We start from the raw sequence: 19,837 nt of genomic DNA, 5'->3' as shown, positions 1-19,837 counted from the left end.
ATGATTGAAGGGACTTTGAATGTGGCATGGTTGTTGGTGCCAGATGGTCTGGACTGAGTATTTCAGAAACTGATGATCTACTGCATTTTTCACCAACAACCATCTCTAGGGTTCACAGAGAATGATCCAAAAAAGAAAATATCCAGTGAGCAGCAGTACTGTGGATGGAAATGTCATGTTGACGCCAGAGGTCAGAGGAGAATGGCTAGACTGGTTCCTGCTGATGGAAAGGCAAAAGGAACTTGAATGGTTACAACCGAGGTCTGCAGAAGAGCATCTCTGAACGCACAACACGTCCAATCTTGAGGCAGATGGACTACAGCAGCAGAAGACCACACCGAGTGCCACTGCTGTCAGCTAAGAACAGGAAACAGGCTAAAATTCACACAGGCTCAGCAAAACTGGACAATGGAAGACTGGAAAAACAGTGTCTGGTCTGATGAGTCTCCATTTCTGCTGCCGCATTTGGATGGTTTGGATTAGTTGTCATTAACATGAAAGCATGGGTCCATCTTGCCTTGTATCAATGGTCTAGGCTGGTGGTGGTGGTGTAATGGTGTGGGGGATATTTTCTTGGCACACTTTGTACTGAAATTGAATCAGAATTGGTCTTGCCTCCCCCCCTCCTTTGGTTAGTTTAGACACAAAAACAAGCAGGAAAAAGACCACACAAACTCTTTAAAGCACAGGTCCTCGGGCCTCAGGGGCCAGAGTCCTACATGTTTTCTAACTGGCCTGGCATTGTAGAAACGTAGTGGTGAAGCACGTCTGAACCAGGTAATCAGCAGCAGATCAGGCTTGGTTCCTGGAAGTTTGACACCCTTGCTTTACCGCAAGACCTTATGGAGAAATGCCCATCACTTTTTGGGGCAGAAAGTGGAGTAATGTTACAAAGTTAACCAAGGCTTTTATAAAACATCCCAAATATCTTGATGCCAGACCTGTTGCTGTGGGAACCAAAAGGGGACATGCTGAGGAGGAGATTGGTGCTTTTTTACAGCCAAAACATTTGATAATGCCATCTGCTTTCAAGGTTTTGGGCTGGTGCTTTTCTTCACAGCGTGGCGTTCTGAACCCCGACTCTAGTGTCAGCCTCATCCTGAGGAATGTGAGGTTGAAAGAGTAAAATCTGGACTTTTTTCTTTAGAAATAAAAGAAAACCTCCCTGTGTTCTAACTAAGGTTACTTGAGGTTTACATGAAGTCCAGTAAAAAGATCTGAGTTCCTCTAGAGGGAACATGCCTTGTTGATGCAGAAAGCTGAAGGACTGAGAAGTCAAGCAAGCATGTACAGTGAAGTCATGCCCTCAAGCTTAGACCTCTACGTTCCCACTCAGAAAAATATTTTCCTTTTTTTTCTGGTAATGCTTATTAATGAAATATATAAAAGATGTAAATTATTTTGGATTATTTAAATAGGTTTCAATTCAAGTAGAAATTGTAATAAATTGTTCTATAAATCAGCAAATTACCTAATGAGGAACCAGAAAAGGTTAAAACGTTTCCAGAGAGGATTAGAGGAAGGATTTTTTCATAGTTACTGCATATAATTGTCCCAGCTAATGGGTTTTATTGGAGTTTATTTTTTCATTACTTTAGAAGAGGCTTAGTGTTAGTTTTTGGTTTCAAGGTTGCATGCATTTTGCTACTTTTTGCACATTTCTTTCAGCCTTTTATGCTCTTTTCTTTGAGTTTGGCTCTTCATGTTTTGATCCCTTCACATTTAAAGCAAAAATTATCCAAATATGTGAAAAAGCTTGTAGTAAAATTATTAAAAGATGCTGTGAGCCGTCTTTGATCCCACTGCAGTAGTTTCAAGAATGAGCGTTTGCAAACAACGCAATATTTATGAAGCACTATTTAGTAAAATTTATGATCACAAGCTGTTTGGTTCACTTGATTGTCCATCTGTTATCCATGTTTGTGTTTGCAGAAGACATTTTGTTCAGTTCTAATAATAATGGATTGGATTTATCTGCGTTTTTCCAGACGCTCAAAGTGCTTACAATATGTCCATTAGTCATTCACTGCTCATTCATACTTGGTGATGGTGACTACTGATGTAATCACAGCTGCCCTGGGGGGGGCTGACAGAGGTGTGGCTGCCAGTTCGCACCTCTGACCGGCACTGGGACATTCATGCTCATTCACACACCAGTGGAGCCTCACTGGAGGTAAGGAGGGTGAAGTGTCTTGCCCAAGGACACAACGACAATTGACTTGGGGGAGTTGGGACCGAACCGCCGACCCTGCGATCATTGGACGCCCCGTTCAAATGCCTTAGCAACTTCATTACAGCGATTTTCAGGACCAAAACTACATAGATCGTTCACGTTTGTCATCTGCCACCTTCGTTTGTTTGGCCCTCTGGCCTTCGGTGAATTTCTGCTGTGAAATATATCATCAGTTATGATGGTTGTAGAGTTTTCTGAATGTTTTGCTTTCCTGAACCCAAAGCTAATCCCTGGCTCTGGCCATCAAAACAGTTTAATATAGTGATTACTCTTTTCACTTAGTTTAATGTAATTCTTTGGAAGGAAACATACATTGTTTTGTACTTTTTCTGAATAGATTGGTTTGTGGTATCTTGTGTCATTCCTTACCAACCAGAAGAGAGCAGCAGTTCATCTGAATCTTCTGCAGGACCCTTTTTTTATTGACAAAGAGCCCGAAACTCTAGTAAACTTTGGTTTCTGTGTCCTCTGTGGGTAATGTTCAGGCTTTTAGGGGGAGTTCTGACCTGAAATCTGAGCTGGATTCAAAAGTTCACATGTTTTTAGGTTTACTAGAGACCAAAGCACAACAGAGAGACTCATAAAACCCAAACTGGAAACATGAAGCAGAAAAAACTAGAAATATATGTATTTTGTATATAACTGCAGCCATTGGTTTAGTTTAATGCAAAAGGCATTATAAAACAAAACAAAAAATCATAGGGAAAACTCAAAAGCACATCAGTCTTCTTTGCTGATCCACAGATTTGAGCAGATTTTGGCCACCAGAGGGGCCTTTCAGGGATCTAGAGCGCTCTTTTGGCGTCACTCTCTTTGAGTCATGAACGAAGTTAATGTCTGCATGGCCGTCTACAAACTTTCGGACACTCACGCTGAGAGAGGGAAGCACCGTGAATCCCAGACTCCGCCCACTAGGACGCACCGGCAGCTGCAGTTAGGAGCTGAGCCGGTAACCGAACCAAACGCTCCTCCAGCAGCTGCGTCTACAACTTTGTTCTTTGTTGTTCCAATCTGCGCTGGGTCGACCCGGACGCTCGCCTGGCTCGGCTCGGCTGAGTCCGGTCTGAGCTGCACGGAGAAAAGTTTAGGGAGAAAGGACATCATTTAAAGCAATCAAAGTTAACAAGTAGGAGCAGCGCGCAGCGCAACCGCGGAGGCGCGCGGAGCTGAAGACACAAATCCTGAATAAAGCTGCGGTATCCACACTCTGTGCGTAAAGGAAGGAGTCAGTTCAGGACGCACATGTGCTCACGGGTTCTGACCCGGTTCTGACTGAGTGAGGATGAAAGTTTGGAACCGGTCCCGCTAGAGAAGAGGTTCTGAAAATGTTTGTGGTCGCGCGTGAGAGCGGGACAATGTCGGCTGTGAATGCTGAGCATCCAAAGTGAGTAAAGGTGTCTCGTGAGCGCGCCGTGCGCAGGATCCGGACAGTTTAATGCGCGCCGGCTCTGTTTGCTGAAGAGAAGCGACACGGATGTTCGTCGGGACGCAGCGCGGTGCGCTGCCGCACATGGAGCGCTCCGGGCGGCCGCTGCTCAGCCTGCTGCTGCTCAGCCTGCTGCTGCGAGTCTGCTCCGCCGTAACCGACGAGCGCATCATCTCCGACCGGTACGCGGTCTACTGGAACAGCTCCAACCCCAGGTAAGACCCCGAGGAACGAGCAGGGAGGCTACATGTGTTTGAGGGATGATTTTTACGTAGAGGACATCGATCCACCAGGTCAAACTTTTCCCTCTTTCCGTTGCGCGTGCAGGACAAACGGAGCGCTCATTAGTGGCCGCGAGCAGCGCGCGGAGCTGCTGCAGGTCGAACAAACTACTTCAGCTGTTTTTGAGAAACAAGTGTGCGTCACGCAGGAGGAGCGCAGACCACGGTGGTGCGTGAACAGGCACAGACACCCCTGTCCTCCTGGTCTGCAAACACTAACCCCGCAGGCACCACGAGGTCTCCCCTTTCCTAACGCAGCTGAGGAAAACCGGAGGTTTCAAGTGTGAGTGCGCGCATGCACAGTGAGCTTTGAGCCTAAACGGGCAGATATATGTTCTTTAGGTCAACGAGATCAAAGATAACCAGAGAAACCAGATATATCACCCGGCTCTGAATAAACAAATCGTGAAGGTAAAGTTGAACCAGAGGGATGAGCAGTTTTATGGAGGTTTAGGTACAGAAATCTCAGCGGCTTTTCCTGTTGTGGTTTTGTGATCCTCCTGAAACGTGCTGACATTTCCTAAAAACATTTAAACTTTTAGTTCAAGTAGAATCAAATTACTAACAGTTTTTATTTAAAGTTTATTTCCCCTCAAAAGAATAGAAACAGTTGCCATTTGAGCCATAAATTCTTATCTGTTTGGAAGAAATTTAAACCAAAGATATGAGTTGTGGGCTGAAGGATTGCCAGAAGCATCTCTAATGTCTTCCTAAATATAAGTCCAGATGTACACCAAAATACGTAAATCATTGAAATCTGGAAATCAGTAGCTTATTCCATGTTTTTCTTAAAAAAAAAAAAAAGAACAAGAAAACAGATTTATTTTTATTAATTTCAGAAATTTCAGTGCTTTCTAAACACAAATCATCTTTTGATAGATTTGGAATGATTTTTGCGGCGTGTTAACTATCGCAGGGTTTTTAAATGTTTCATTACAGACTTACATTTTTTTAGCCACATTTTTAACCTGAATCATCCCTCATTTTCATTTTTTTCCTATCAGTTGTTCAGTTCAGAGCGATTTGCAGTTTCTTTGAGAAGAAGGTGATGTCTGATTTGGTTCAACCTGAAATCACTCCAAAATGTTTAAACTTTACAGCAACATTAAGATGAACCCATCACGTTTTTTAATTTAGTGCTTTCTTTAAAGAATTTATGAACATGAAGACACAGTGACCTTTTTTTCCCTTTTTTCTCAGATAAGCTGATTTGAAATATTTCCATTAGGCTGAAACTTGCTCCACAGGATATTTGAAGCTGTGTTTGGGATTTGTAGAAAATTATAGTTATGCTGTTGGAGAATAGACTGATTATTTGGGGTCGGATCGAGGTAAAAATACTTTTGCGTCCATCAAAAGGAGGTAGAATTTGTCAGAAGCGACTTCAATGCGGACGGCATGTCTAAATGAAACATGATCAGTTCAAATATAATTAAAAAGTCCCGAACGGGCGGCGACCTCTGACCTCCACCACTTGCTCAGCAACATCGCTGCTCGTTTTCTTCGGCTTCGTGTTGTGTCCTCTGATTGGTCGGCTGGTTTCTGGATTGTCCAATAGGAGGCTCTCATGTTTGCAGTTTGTGATTGAGCAGCTATTGATGCAGAGGCGTGAGAGGAAAAAGAAAAATGTTTGATTGTTCCAATTTTTTTTCTACAACAAATTTGAAATAAAATGTTTCCCCGAGAGGAAATAAATGCAGATGATTTAGTCCCTAGACTCTGCAGCAGGAAGTGCTGTTAGCCGGCCTCACAAGGCCTGTAAGTAAGTTTTAGTGCGTGTGGTCCTCCAGATGTGAGTGCAGCTTCCAGCTGCCTGATCAGTTGTGTTCCTGCAGATTTCCTCAAACCACTCCATTTTTCATCCCCGCACACGCTCGCTTCTCCAACGGGGAAACACCACACTGACGTCTTCACATGAAGAACGACGCGTCTGATGGCAAACGTCAGCACGTGTGTCATTAAGAGAATTTATGACATCTGTGAGTTTCTGTTTAGGCAGCCGGCAGCAGGAAACACTTTTCTTCTTTTCCTTTGGTAAATGTGCTCTGGAACGTGTCAGAGTCGGTTCAGAACAGAGAAAGTCCAAAAAAAGTCCACAGTTGGTGTTCTGGCTCAATCAGGACCAGTATTCAGGCTCGGAGAGTTGTTACGAACCCCACAAACGTTGAGAGCTCAATCAGAGAGCTCATGGCGCTTAAATTCTGAAGCTCACTGAAAATGGAGACTGCTGTAGCTTGGTCAATGAAGGTTTTTGCAGTCAAAACCTCTGAAACACTCAAAAATAGATTTTTGAGTTTTTCAGATTATGCATTTTGGACATTTTCTCCGGTTTTAGATTTTTTCCGGTTTCTCGTGTACGTGTTGTCCAGAGTTAATTGCCCACCGTCTAAATCAATCAATTTTTTAAAATTCTTTTTGTCATGATTTTCTTGAATTTAATTTTTTATTTTTATTTTGTTTAATTTTTCCTTTTTTTTGCTTTCCAGTTTTTTAGCCGGATAGGGGTTTTGAACAAAATGTTGGCTAGGATTAAAAATAATCACTTAGTAAAAAGTTTAGGCTTAATGCAAAGTTTAAAAAATAATAAAACTTTTTCCTAAAATTTGACAAAATTCTAAATATGTTTAAAATAACTTGGTTTGGTCATATATTTTCTGGAGATGCAAATTTTTTCAATTAAAAAAAAAATCTGTCTTATTTTTTTAAAACCAAATTAGCAATCCCACACGGGCATAGAACATGGAAACCCACGTCTGGTGTTCATCGTCTGCAGGTAAAGTAATTATCTATTCAGTGTGTGATATACGCAGCCTTGTTCAGGAATGGCTTTCTGCTAACAATTTTCGTTCGTCTTGATTAAGAATCTTCTTCACGTCTTCGCCCTTTAAAATACCAATTTGTTTCCCTCAAGAAAACAGCAAAAAATAAAAATGCAATTTGCTTTATTCTCGTAGCATCATTTGATGCTTTTATTGTCACAGATTTTCAGATTAAAAGTTGTTGCAGAGAGGTTATTTCAAAATGCAGGAAAAAAACCAAATTCAGCCATTTTTTGAGCTTCAATAAAGCTATTTAACCTTTGCATAAAACCAGATAAAAGTATCATAATTTGGATTTTTAATTAAAATATTAAACAATAATAAAAATATAATAAATCTTTAAGCTGAGATGGTGGCCTTAACCACCATCATATTTTAGCTTAAAATGGCGGCATCCATTGAGGCGACACTTACTTCATATGTGGGGGTCAGATTCATCTTTAGAGATGTTGATTCTTTTGTGTCACAGAAAATTTTCTTTGTTCATGTTTGTTAACCAAGTAAGAATTCTTTAAAAAAAATGTTTGTGTTTAGGTTGGGATTGACTTTTTAGCATGTTTGTCCTATTTTTATTTTCCAAAAAACTTGAGTATTTGAGCTACTGAAACGTTATCTTTGAGTGATCTTTAGTGTTTGAGCATCATTTGTGTTTGTGTCATTCTAGAGGACGCGTTTGCCATATTTAAATGGTGATTAAAAATATGTATTTTGTTCTATGCCAATGTTTTGCGTGTTTAATTTGCCTGATGCAAGTGCAGATTTCGTTGGTTTGCGTTAACATTTGGGTGGAACATTTTTCTTTTTTGATTATATGAATAATTGTTACAATCACAACACACTTGCGGCTGGATTTTACAAATGGTAAATGGCGTATACTTATATAGCGCCTTTCTTCCTACAAGGACAAAGCGCTTTACAGTCACAGTCCCATTCACCCAGTCACACACTGGTGGCGGCTCCGCTGCCAAACACAGGCGCCCGCCTACCCCCAGAGGCAAGGTGGGGTTCAGTGTCTTGCCCAAGGACACTTCGACTCATGGGCGTGCAAGGCGGGAATCGAACCTGCAATCTTACGATCATGGGTCGACCGCCCTACCGCTGCGCCACGGCCGCCCTCACAGGTCGATTAAAAACCAAAACGGATTTTTATCTGAGATGCAAACTGAATTCCCGTTGTTGACGTGTTCAGTGGCAAATAATGCCTCTTCTGATTTGGATTCTCAGCATATTTTTGACATGGATGTGTTTGACTATTGGCTTTAAACATCAGGCGAAGTTCAGAGTGACGGCAGATGTTCACAGCAGGCCATTCAGGTGCAGTCGGTGGTGCATTCAGGAGCTGCCGGAATATTATGCGTCTCATCTCTGTAAACGAATCGATTCACCCGCTCATCTCTGCAGCCTGAAGTGTAAAGAAAACTAGCAAATCCCACCCTTTACTCTGCAGAACTCCTTATTGAAATCATCCCTCTTGGATTCTATTGGCTGCTCTGACTGCTACGCTCCTCTACTCTGATTGGCTGCTGGGTTTCTGTTCTGATCTTTCAGAATTTTAGTTTGTGCAAGCCTTTTTTTTTTTCCAGCGCGTTGCAGCAGAAACCTGAAACATGGCCGCTCCTTCTACATCAGCAAAGCTGCTTCAGAAAATGTGGAATTTTTTTAAGTTGATCATAGAAATAGTTCAAAAGTCTCCTAAAGGATGAAAGAAAAAAACATGGTAAACATAGATGCAGATGTCTTTTGATTTTTGCTTTATAGATCTTAATCAATTTTTAAAATATTTAATCAAATTTTACATCTTAACTGATACAGAAAAAAACATATATCCCAAACTTTTTACAAGCAGTCAGTTTTGTGGCTTATTGCTGTTTCTCCAAATAGGCTTTTGATGTTTTATTGATTCTGGAATCGTTTTAGTTTTTTATATCTCATAATAAATGGAGCAGTTTTGCTTCAAACTCCCATGAACTCAAGTTTATTGTCTTTAACTACAAAACTATTTAAAACAAAGGCGTTGAAGGGTTAAATATTTGCCATTTATATTTGGAAATTTACAGAATTTCTTCTTTTACTTTGAATGGAATGTCTTTAAAAGATTCTACAGAGCTGATATTTGATTTATCTGTTCTTATTGAGGCGTTTTGGTCTTTTTTGATTAAATAGTGTGCCAAAGAGACTCATTATCTTACCCGGATTTAGTGTAAACAGAAAAGAACGAATTTTTCCTAAAGCTCTTCTTTGAAGAGTTAAATCTGTAGAAAAAAAAAAGGTCAAAAATAGCAACGGAGACAGAGTTTTCCCATTTTTATTAAACTTCTGGATTCCCTTTTGGCTTTAATTTTTTTTGAAACCTTTCATTCCAGGGCAAAAATGCGGTTATTGACACAGCAGGATGGTTATTATTCTGCCGTTTGAATTTGATGCTTCAATTCTACTTACAGATCAATTTAATTTACAATTAAATAATAACTTAATCAAAAATCATTCCTATCAGAATTTTAGCAACTACTGTAGTAGATGTGGAAAATTATATCCTTTTTAAAAAATACAAAAAAAATGAAGGAAAAAAAAAACATTCATTTATCTTTTATTTTGAAATGTACTCAGTTTTTGAAGATTTCAACCTTTATTTTGCAGAGGTCGCAGGCAGGAAACACGCTGACCAGACATGAACTTCACATTTAGTTTAAAAACTTTGATCTCTTGGTAAAATCAGCGAATCATCAACATACGTTTAAATATTTGCCCTTACTTGAATATACAAATGAAATTGTTCTATTGTAGTGTAAACTAAAGATCAATATTTAAATGAAAACAATGTGAGTTGACCTACATTTTTAGGAAGTTCTGTTTTGGGGAGACTTAATGAAGATTTTACATTTATTTTGAAGAGCAGAAGCTGCTTTGTCGTGATCTTTGTGGTCATTTGTTTTCAGAAAAACTTGTTGTTGTCTTTGATGAAAGTCTCACTATGCATCTTATGGGTCCTCCGGCTTTGTTAGCTTGGTCCTCGCCTCTTTGTCTCCGGTTGGTTCCGTGCCATCATTTGTTAGAGGACTCATTTCCTGACAGACGTGTTGTAAGGGTTCGGGGTTTGTGATTTCCAGACCTGCGTTTATTCGGGTTTGTGCAAAACTCTGGTCAAAGAACAAACTGGAGCTCTGGTGTTTGTGACAGGAGGCCAGAGTTTGGCTGCTGGTTGCTGTGGTTTCCTCAAAGGCTTCCCTCCAGCTGCTTATTTCCAATCTGTTGGAACTTAAGTGTATTTTTAGCAGGTTCAATTCTCTTGGTGTATTCAGATAAATGTAACAAGGAAAAAAATATCAGCAACAGAATAAAAAGTTTTTGTATGTGTTTCAGCAGATTTTCAGGAAGAAGAGTCCTAAACTGAGGAGCGTGAAAAGGGTTTCATCAGGCTGAAAGGTGTCACACAGACAGAAGCAGTTGGGTTTTCACGTGCAACATTCCCACTTATTGCCTCTTGTTGCTTCATTTTAAACCATGTAGAGCCAAGTATGTTATTTACAGTCCACGTTTCTTGCGTATAGGTGTAATTTAGTTGAATTTTCTGAAATTTCAAACTGCAGTTTCCTTTTTCTAACTTTGTTTCTGTTCGAAAATCACAAAAGTGTTGTAATCCTCATTCTTGCTGAGTTTCAGAGTCTTCTCAAACTGACTTTTACCAACTGATAACGAAATAAAGAAAATGTCTGTTGTCACAGCTTCTAAAACTGCACACAAGGGCATCTGCAGTATCATGTTGTTTAATCCAGAAAAATTATATTTAACTTTTCAGGAAGTTCTCAGCCAACAAACAGCATTTTTAGAATAAATCCTATCATTTGTCGTTGAAGTTTTTGTTTTTCAATTTTTCCCTCTATTGTTTTGTAGTTTTGAAATCTTTGTGGCTCAAAGATTCAAATCTGCAGGCGACATTGAAATGACCTGTGGCCACGCCCACTAGATCTGTGGGTCCTGGTCCATTCGTAGTTCTTCACGTCCCGGTTGTGTTGTTTTCTGGAGCTTCCTTGTGCTGTTTTTCCAATCTGCTGCTCCGAGGTCAAAGTGAGACATTTTTCACGTGTGACGGGACTCCGTTTCCCTAAATGAAATTACAAGGAAATGAAGTGTTCCTCTGTGGCTGCACAATGTCTCTGAAAAAAGAAGAAAAAAAACCTTAAACCCCAAAAATGTTAACTTCATTAAGGGGTTCCTCAAAGCAGAAAATCTCCAGAAATGTCCCGCAGCCTCTGAGGGCGCAGGCTGAGCCGCTGCTGATGGATTTAATAAAAACCAACGTGTGAGGCGTGTGAGGTCCCTCTATGGACTCCTATTGGACAGGGGTTTTTGACATGGGGAGTCCAGAAAAAACAAAGAATTGACAATTTTGTCCTTATGTGTTATTTTTTCTTGCATTAATTTTACAAGATTAGTATTAAAATGTAATGAAAAAAAGAGAAAACAATGAAAATATCTTCCAAATATGTTCAAGTGTGGCTCTGACTTTACCATTCTGACTGCAATGCTTTATAAGTTCTTTCACTTGGTTAATTTAGTGTAATTTATAATTTGATTCTTTGTATTGGTGTATTTTAAACCATATTAGTTCAAGTATGTGGAAGTACTCTGGAAGATTAGTATAATTCCAAATTTCACCCCATGTTATAAGAATTGTACAGTATCATGGATTAAAGTTACACTTCTTTTACTGTAATGAAGTAGTGTAATGCATCACTAACATATTTTACTGATTACATGTTTAGCAACTCTTGTATTAAGACATTTCATTGTTCAGAAGATCATCTTCTGTTTGGGTTAAGTAATATTTGACTTAAATCACTGAGCCAAAATTCATGTTAAGCTTTATAGACCCAAACACCTTAATTAAATGTTTTTACTGAGCTTTATAAAAAATTGTTTCCTTATTAGAATTGTCGAATCATTTTTTATATTTGCTATCAATGGAACCAAACATGTTCACTCCTTATTTAAATGTAAAATGCCGTGCAGTACATCTGTCCACTTCTGCAGATATGAATCCGAAAACAACTTAATGTCAATACAGGAGTCGTGCCATGCATTACAATTCAGCATTGTCATTTATTTTTGCAGTTTTATTTGGAAAAATGTTTTGGCTCATCGCTGGCTGGCAGAAGAAAAATACAGAAATGTCAAAAAAAGTAAACTATGTAAGTTTTCAATACCTTTTTTTCAAGCATGTCTCTGACCATAACGCTACGTTCACAGGGACACCATCCATCCGTCACTACCAATTCTGACTCCCTGATGGATCAAAGCTCGACCTGGTTTAATTTTCAACTTTCGTTTTGTACGTAGAGCCTGAAAATTGTGGTATAAATCTGCGTTTCTAAGCGTGAATGCGAGTTTTGAACGTGGAGCCTGAAACATGCATTGACATGGACTTTCATTGAAAGTGGTCACGTGGTCACTGCGTGTTGGCGAAGGCGGTGTGCATGTAGCTCAAGGCAGTTCACCTATAGGACGAGCTGGTAAAAGAACAGGAGAAATTAAAAATCACTTTACATTGAAATTTCACTTTGACCTGTTTGTCACTGTTTTACACTCAAAAAACGTTCACTTTGAATGAACATAAAAAAATTATGGAAAGGATTTCCACATGATTAGATTGCGTTACTTGAACAAAAATGAATCATGTTGGTCCTACTTAATGTATTTAGGTTGGGTCAACTTAATGTATTTAGGTTGGTTCAACTTAATGTTTTTAGGTTCATAAATTTAAGTTGATTCAATTTAAATACAGCAGTTGTGCCCAACTTTAAGTTGACATTGTTGCTCACTCTAAAAAGAAAAAAGTTGATCCAATTTAATTGAATCATTTCAATTGGTCACACCTAAGTATATTAAGTTTATTTATCTTAAATTTCTATTTTTTTATTTAATTTTATTTATTCATCTGTAATTGATACGTTGTTCCAAAGTTACAACCAATGGGTTTTTAATTTTCACATCAAAGACATGAATTACCCAGCAAAGTCCCACATACAAGACAGGAGCTCATACACCGCGAACTCTGTCTTTAGTATTGGAACATTAACAATATGCCACACAAGGGGGTTGGTCATCATCCTCTACCAAACTTTAACTCATGGTGCAAAAAAAAAATAAACATAACAGTTTAAATCACTAGTTAAAACAGAGTAAAACAGCTAGACAATAAAACCCATGGACAAAAACTCACACTTAGACCCCAATCTGCCCAGATAGACAAAGAAAATGGTATCCCACAATTCCTTGCGATTACTAATGCATCCAATTTAATGGTATAGTGTTGGATCAACATGATTGAAATTAGTAACTTTTAAATGGATTATTTTTATGTACAATCGACATGATTCATTCACGTAAGATTTACAAACATAAAATTTTCTGGTTGAAATGACAAGTTACTTTTTCGTTAACTTAATTGGCTGGTAATTTCCTTTTTTTGAGTGTATGTTTAATCCTGTTTTACTTTTTTCTATGAGGGGAAATTATTTGACTTTTGCTTTGTTGCTATAACATTTATTGGGTTGGGGGGAAGAGAGGAACTGACCTTTTTATAAAAACTTGTTTTCCCAGTTCTAATTACATTTTGGTCAGTTTTTGTGCTCAGGGGTCATATCTGTGATATATCTGTGATTGTTTTGGGACAAATTCAGAAAAATCTGACAATCAACTCCACTTTATCATTCATGCATGAGGAGTGGGTTCTATTGGTTCCACTGGAGGCTCGCCAAATTGGGTTCCAGGACTGGCAGGATTAAACCTGGCATGGGACAGATGACCGGCAGTGTTTGCCCCTCCCTTGTGTGAAAAGTCTTTGACCCTTAATTACCCTAATAGAGCTACTGAGTGGCCTCAGGTGGATGTTTGAGTGAAATAGTGTGAACAAGACGTTCTGGAAAAGGGGAGTTCAATATTAAGTCTTTCAAAATAAAAGTAAATAAAATCAGATGTGGTTCAGACCTGCAAGGTTCCCCAGAGCCTTCAGAGTACAAATATCCACTTTATTTGTCTTTAATTTGCTTTTATTTCTCCTCAAGATGCTTTAGTACCTTGAAAGTAGTTTTTTCAGTATAATTACAAATAAGTGAGGATGACTTTAAAGTTCCAATCTGATCATTTTTTGATCTATTGGAAAGCGTTCCCAGTGGTATTTTAATTATTATTACACTGTTTTTAACCAAAAAAAAAAACCTGTTGTTTTCTAGGACATAGTTTCTGCAGAGCGGCAGTAGTTCATTAGAAAATAACCTCTGAGTTGTGGGAGGGAATGCGTTCATGAGGTAACCCCGCCCCTCTTTCCCTCTCCACTGCTGAAAGCTCAGAGCAGGGAGCTTTTGCCTCACCCTTCGTATTCTCTACGTCACAAATGCTCTTTTCAAAAAGTTTTTTTGTCTGCTCTGGGTTCACGACAGTTTGAATAAAGAAATACTTAAAGCTTAGAATGCAATTTTAAGCTTAATTTTCTTCATACATGTCCTCCAACATCAGAAAAATACCACAAGAACAAGTTAAAAACACACAAAGAAACACATTTTTGTCAGAGGGGGTCTTTAAAGTCATGTTAGAAAAGGAAGACACTAAGTAATCATTATCCTTGTTCTTGATGACTGCGTCCGTTTCTGTGAATCGGGGCTCAAAACTGCTTGTGGGAGTTTCTATGAAAGAAAGTCACCAAACCAAATGGATTTTTTCAAAAAGGCAAAAAGTTTGTTTTGTCTTTGTACTAAATGCAGTGCAGATCAAACAGCAGAAAAACCAAACTGGACTGAATGTTTACAGAGTAGTAACCAATTGGCTTTGACCCGGTTCTTTGACCCGTGCTAAAGCAAAGTGGTTGTAAGGAAGACCAAACGTGTTTCAGCGGATCTGAGGATGGCGTGTGAATGACAGGATGTGTCCATAGAAAAAAAGTAATCTGGATATTTTCATTTCCAGTTCAAAAAAAGTCAGTCTGAAACCATCAACCTCCTCCTGTCCTTTTTTTTTTTCTCCAGTTGGGCCCTCGCCGGTTTACCTGCCTCTCTGCTGAAGGAGAAAATGGCGCGGCCCCCTCTAAGTTCAGAGAAAGAAAAAGAAAAAGTAACACATCGCTGCAGCCGCCATTTTGTTCTGCTTCTTGGCTTTGGGGGTCAGACCCCCTGCCTCCCCGCCTTTTCACCCCCTCTCCCCAAATCTTCACGATCCGCTGTGAAAGTATTCCCCTAAATGCATCCAACTGCATCAGAATCTTTTTTTTTGGGGGGGGGGGGTGATTTCCTCCAGAACTGATCAAAGTTTGGAGTTTGGACTCTCCCAAATTTCTGAGTGGAAGTTAAAGGTCTGGACTGAAGGGATTTTTTTCTGACACCATGATAAACCCATGAAAGCCCCAGTGTTCAGGTACAAACTGCGCTCGTCATTAGAAGACTCATTAAGTCCTCAGAGTTTATCGCCTCCATCATCTGCAGCATCCAGAGAGGAAGCTCTGACGAGTCGGTCTCACAGCGGCTCCACGGGGAGCAGACCGAGAAACACATGCTTAATTATCTCAGTGCTAACACGAGGTCCACTTCATGACGCCGCTGCAGTCACACAGGAAGTGGGATTTGAAAGTCAAAGGTTTTACAGACCTGTGTCAAATCACAATTTTACAATTTTTGAATATTATATTAACTGTAAATAAAGTTTATTAAGATTTCTGAAGATTCCGTTTGTACCTCAACTGTTGTTGCATCATCCCGACCAAAGTTTTCACACTGTTGACAATTTGGACAACAATTTAATTCTGAACAAGTTTATTAGTTGACTTCCTGTACATGTCTGTATAAATGACCATTTCCAGAAGACTTTGTTGTTTGTTACCTAGCTTTTTTTTATTTAAATAAAAAAATATGTATTAATCTTTTATGAACAAAATAATACGAGATGTTACGAAAACTTATTTTTCCGTCCTTTCTGTGTGAAAAATGTAATATTAATTTAAGGAGTTTCATTCTAAACTTTCAAGATGACTTGCTGCTTTTTTGTCGTCTCCACCTCACTGGGAGACCAGGAATGAAACAGTGGTCACAGCTGAGTTTCTGAATTCTCCTGAAGTATGCGGGAAGCTTCCTGATTCACAAAACGTGTGTAATTTCAAACACAACTTCCCATCTTTGCATCTGAAGTGTCAAATTCATTTTTTAACTTGAACAAATCACAACTTTGTTTCAACCTTTACTTTGCCTACTCCACCACAAAGTTCTGACGTTTGTCACTTCTGCTTCTTTCACCTAAAAGGCTGCGATGGTTGAAACTCAAACAGAAGGAACGAGTATTTAATTACATCTTTAAACATTTGAAGACCCACTCTGATGAAAATGGTCTTTTTGTTGATTTTAACATGTTTTTGTGGCATTTTTCTGTAACAAGTAACAAAAATACAGGTTTATTTTGTTTTTACTAAAAAGGTCATAATCATAACTAAAAGACCACTGAGAGTGCTTTTACAGTAGATCAAGAGATGATCGGAGTGGATCTTTAAAGGGGACTTTTACATGAGCAACAGCCTTTTCCTAAATGTAGTCACACAGGGGTTCTTTCAAGCTCACTCTGAACCAATCAAATTGGAGATTTTGTGAGTCGCAAAGTTCTATTTACATCCCATAGGGCTGTGACAGCTTGAAACAATTAAAAAAAAAAAAGCTAAAAATATTTTATTTACCAAATTTGTAAAACAGAGACATCTACAAACTTAAACAGGCCCCTTAGAAATTAGGCCCAAAATTCTTACCCCATTGGCTGATTTGGCTTATTTAAAGAAAAAAGCAAAAAAAAAAAAATCTGCCGATGCAGTAAAGATTTAAGAAAAAATGTCTAGTAACTAAGACATGTTTTCTCAAACTATGCTATTGAAAAAAAATTTTAAGATGTTTTTCTCGCAAGACAAAAAATAACTTCCTTTACTTTCTTAATATTCAGTGTTTGCAGAGCAGGGAAATGTAGATTAAATCCGTCACGTAAACAAACGTTGCCCCTGATATTTGTGTGTCCACAATGTCTGACTCTCATTTTTGTGTCCAATCAGTAAAAGATCAAAAACCTTTCACATGCATTTTAACCCTTGTTCGTTTGGATTGTTGTGGTTGAGAACAACGTCTGAACGTTTGCCGTGGTTTTCCCGTTTCTTCAAAAGTTGTGCTGCAAATCTTCTCTAAAAATTCTCACAAGTGTTTCAAACTGTCTCAGTTTAGTTTCTGCTGCTCAAAATGTGAGACATCTTTATTGAAGGCTTCATGAAAAGAAATGAGAGTGAGTCATGGTGCAAGTGAGACTAGCGCTAAATTTACCAGAAAACCTTGAGAGGATGACATTATTGAAAATCGATTAAATGATATATAATAGTATGGAAAAAATAAAAATGCCGCAGCTTGAATTTCAGGCATGACTTTCTTCAATTTTTTCCAAAAAAACTGAAAATTTTCCAGCATTTTACCTAAAAAAATCATCTTAGATCTAACATAATTTATTTGAGTTGTGATGAATGCGTGCATGAAGGATTCATTGCTCTGCAGGTTGAATGAGTATCAGTTACCTGCTCTATTTGATAAGCTCAAAACATCAATCTGAACATGAAATGCTGGATTGTTTTCAAGGAAATCCTTGTTGCAGATGAATGTGGGTTTGCCCACAATCAAGGGAGCTCTGCAGATCGTCCAAGCAGCGGGAAACACGCCACTCACTTCACTCCTTTTCTCCCTTTTCTTCGTTGGTCGCATGAGCCAATGGCGAGACGGCGTGGCATCACGAGGGAGAGGGTTCTGCCGGAGCCGCTCCTCCAGTTATTTTTACATTCTCTCCTCCTCGTGTCTCAGCACTTCATCATGCTTTCTGCTCCCCGCTCATGCATTTTAATGTCTGACCCACATTTTCACTGGATACACACTCTCACACACTTACACACACACACACACATTAGGGGTAACTTTGAAGTCCTGCTCCAGCACACAGAGGTGGAGGATGGGGGCGAAAAGCTGCAACCTTTCACTGTTTTCTGATGAAATCTGCCCTGAGAGGCAGCAGAAAGAGGGAAGCGGGTCAGACCAGGATACCAGCAAAGTGTCGCACAAGTCTGCAAAAAACAAAACTCACAGAGGTGCATATCAGTTACATCAGTGCGTGCACGTTCTGTGGGCCACGCTCACGCTTAGGAGAACAAAATCCCCTCAACAACTGTGTCCGGCAGGGGTCCGAACAGGAGAGGGTAACACGAGTCCATTTATGAACGAATCAACGCTCTGATTGTGTCATGCATATGGACACCGAAGCCCAAATGTTCCTGATTCTGGAGGAATTCTTCCCACCAAGCAGACTGGCGTGGGTTTTTTCATTCTTGTTTGAACAAAGACTGCAGGGAGCAAACAGAAGCAGACCTCCAAAAACCCTTTTTTTAAATTTCAATTTTTCAAGATGCGGTCATGTTCCTGAGCAGTCTGAGGAGGATCGTCTATGATGCAGCTTTGAGTTTCGTGTTAACTTATTAAGACCTGAGGGGCCCTTCAAGAACCTTGAAAAAGTGCCATCTCTTAAAAGCCAAGTGGCACCAAAGCAAATAGAATTAAAAAAACAAATCAGGGGTTTCGGCTTTTGTTCTAAAGTCTGAGTATTTCTTTTGGCACATTCATCATCGTCCTGAGGTCACGTGATGTAAAATGCTTGAAAGAGATTTTCATTGCATCAGTGCTTTTTTTTGGTTAATGGGGGGAATCAGGTGCAGCTGCTGCAGCTGCTGTGCAGAATCTTTTTGACATTCCAATGCCTAATGTGAAATCACAGGAAATGCTTCAAACGCCAAAAAACTTTGGAATTTTACAGGTTCCTAAAAGGAGATTTTTGTTCCCTTTTTGGAGGATGTTTTCATCGTGTTGAGACAAGTGAAAGATCCCGTAAAACAGAAGTTCAGCCTCTAAAGTTTGGAAAACGTCTCCAGACGTTGTGAAATTAATTATGGAAATAATGGGGGGTTTTCTGAGGGAAAACAGATGCAGACATGAACCTGTTTTCTTTCCGTACAGCCCCTGGTTGTGAGACTGCAGCTGTTTTCATGTAAACCTACTTGTCTGTGTTCGCCCCGATGTTTGTTTAGGCCCAGGCGCTTGAGGGGCCCCGGGGCCCTCCGGCTCTTATTGTGAAGTGACACTTATTAACATTTTGTGAGCAGGAAGCACGGCTACTGTAAAAACCGAGATCACTGATCTGCTTGGTGTGTTTTCCTGCTTCGCAGATTGTCAACCGTTTTCGCCTTTTTCCTTTCCTTGTTTTCTCTTTTTAACGCATTAACGGGAAATACATTTTTTGAACTCTGTTGCTGGTTTTTGCTGCATCTGGAATCAAATGTCTTTTTTTGACGATAGCAGCAAATTAAAAAGGAAGTGAAAAAAAAAAAAAGGATTTTCGTTCATGTCTAATATTTTACAGCATCTCTACTCCTTCCCGGTCCGTCCCATCTTCAGGCCCGTCATCGGTTCCGGTATGATCTGACGTTTCCGCAGCAGGTCATGGTCCTGTCGCCTCTTCTCCGTGTGTTGCAGAGCGTCTCTCTGATCGTGGAGTGAAACAAAGCTGTGGGGATCATTTTTATCGATCCCTCCATGAAGCGGTTTCACGGATGAACGGCGACCCTGAATGTGTCCTCGTGCTGGAGATGATTAATTAATAAAACTGAAATGTGTCGGGGAAGCAAATGATCTTGTAATCTCCACAGCGTTGCCTGGAAATCCAGGTTTTGCTCTGAGTTCTTTCATCGTTGGAAAAATGGGGGAAAAAATGAAGACTAAATAAACCTAAAGACCTGCTTTTTTTTTTTAGTAAAAAAGAGATTAGGAGAACAACGGAAGATGATTTTTGTGGAAAGAGGGCAATGATGGGGAAAGTCCTTCCTAGAAGATTAGGACTTTTTCTTCAACTAAAAAATGTTACTGTGATTCAACCTAATCACATCTGAAACCGATTTAGTTCACAGATCATTAGAATCCGTCTTGTTTTCACGATGTTCTTGGCACAGAAACTGACACTCGCTTTTAATTTTTATCCC

General features: G+C 39.5%; 1 protein-coding gene across 2 annotated transcripts in view; it reads left to right on the top strand.

The window, feature by feature from the left end:
* Window positions 1–2,928: 2,928 nt before the first annotated feature.
* efna2b (ephrin-A2b) overlaps window positions 2,929–19,837 on the top strand; it is a 112,302-nt gene continuing 95,393 nt past the window's right edge. Inside the window, exons 1-2 of one of the 2 annotated variants that reach the window (XM_078946220.1) lie at window positions 2,929–3,874; window positions 3,987–4,223. In XM_078946220.1, coding sequence (XP_078802346.1) covers window positions 3,708–3,874; window positions 3,987–4,223 — 404 coding nt within the window. In that variant the 5' untranslated portion in view covers window positions 2,929–3,707. The remainder of the gene's footprint in view (window positions 3,875–3,986; window positions 4,224–19,837) is intronic. The other variant, XM_004068259.5, reaches the window with a different exon arrangement.

The sequence above is a fragment of the Oryzias latipes genome, chromosome 4, assembly GCF_053564925.1.
Source record: "Oryzias latipes strain Hd-rR chromosome 4, Olatipes_Hd-rR_3.1".
Lineage (NCBI taxonomy): Eukaryota > Metazoa > Chordata > Actinopteri > Beloniformes > Adrianichthyidae > Oryzias > Oryzias latipes.
Note: the sequence above shows the minus strand (reverse complement) of the source record. Positions and strands in the feature narration are given on the sequence as shown.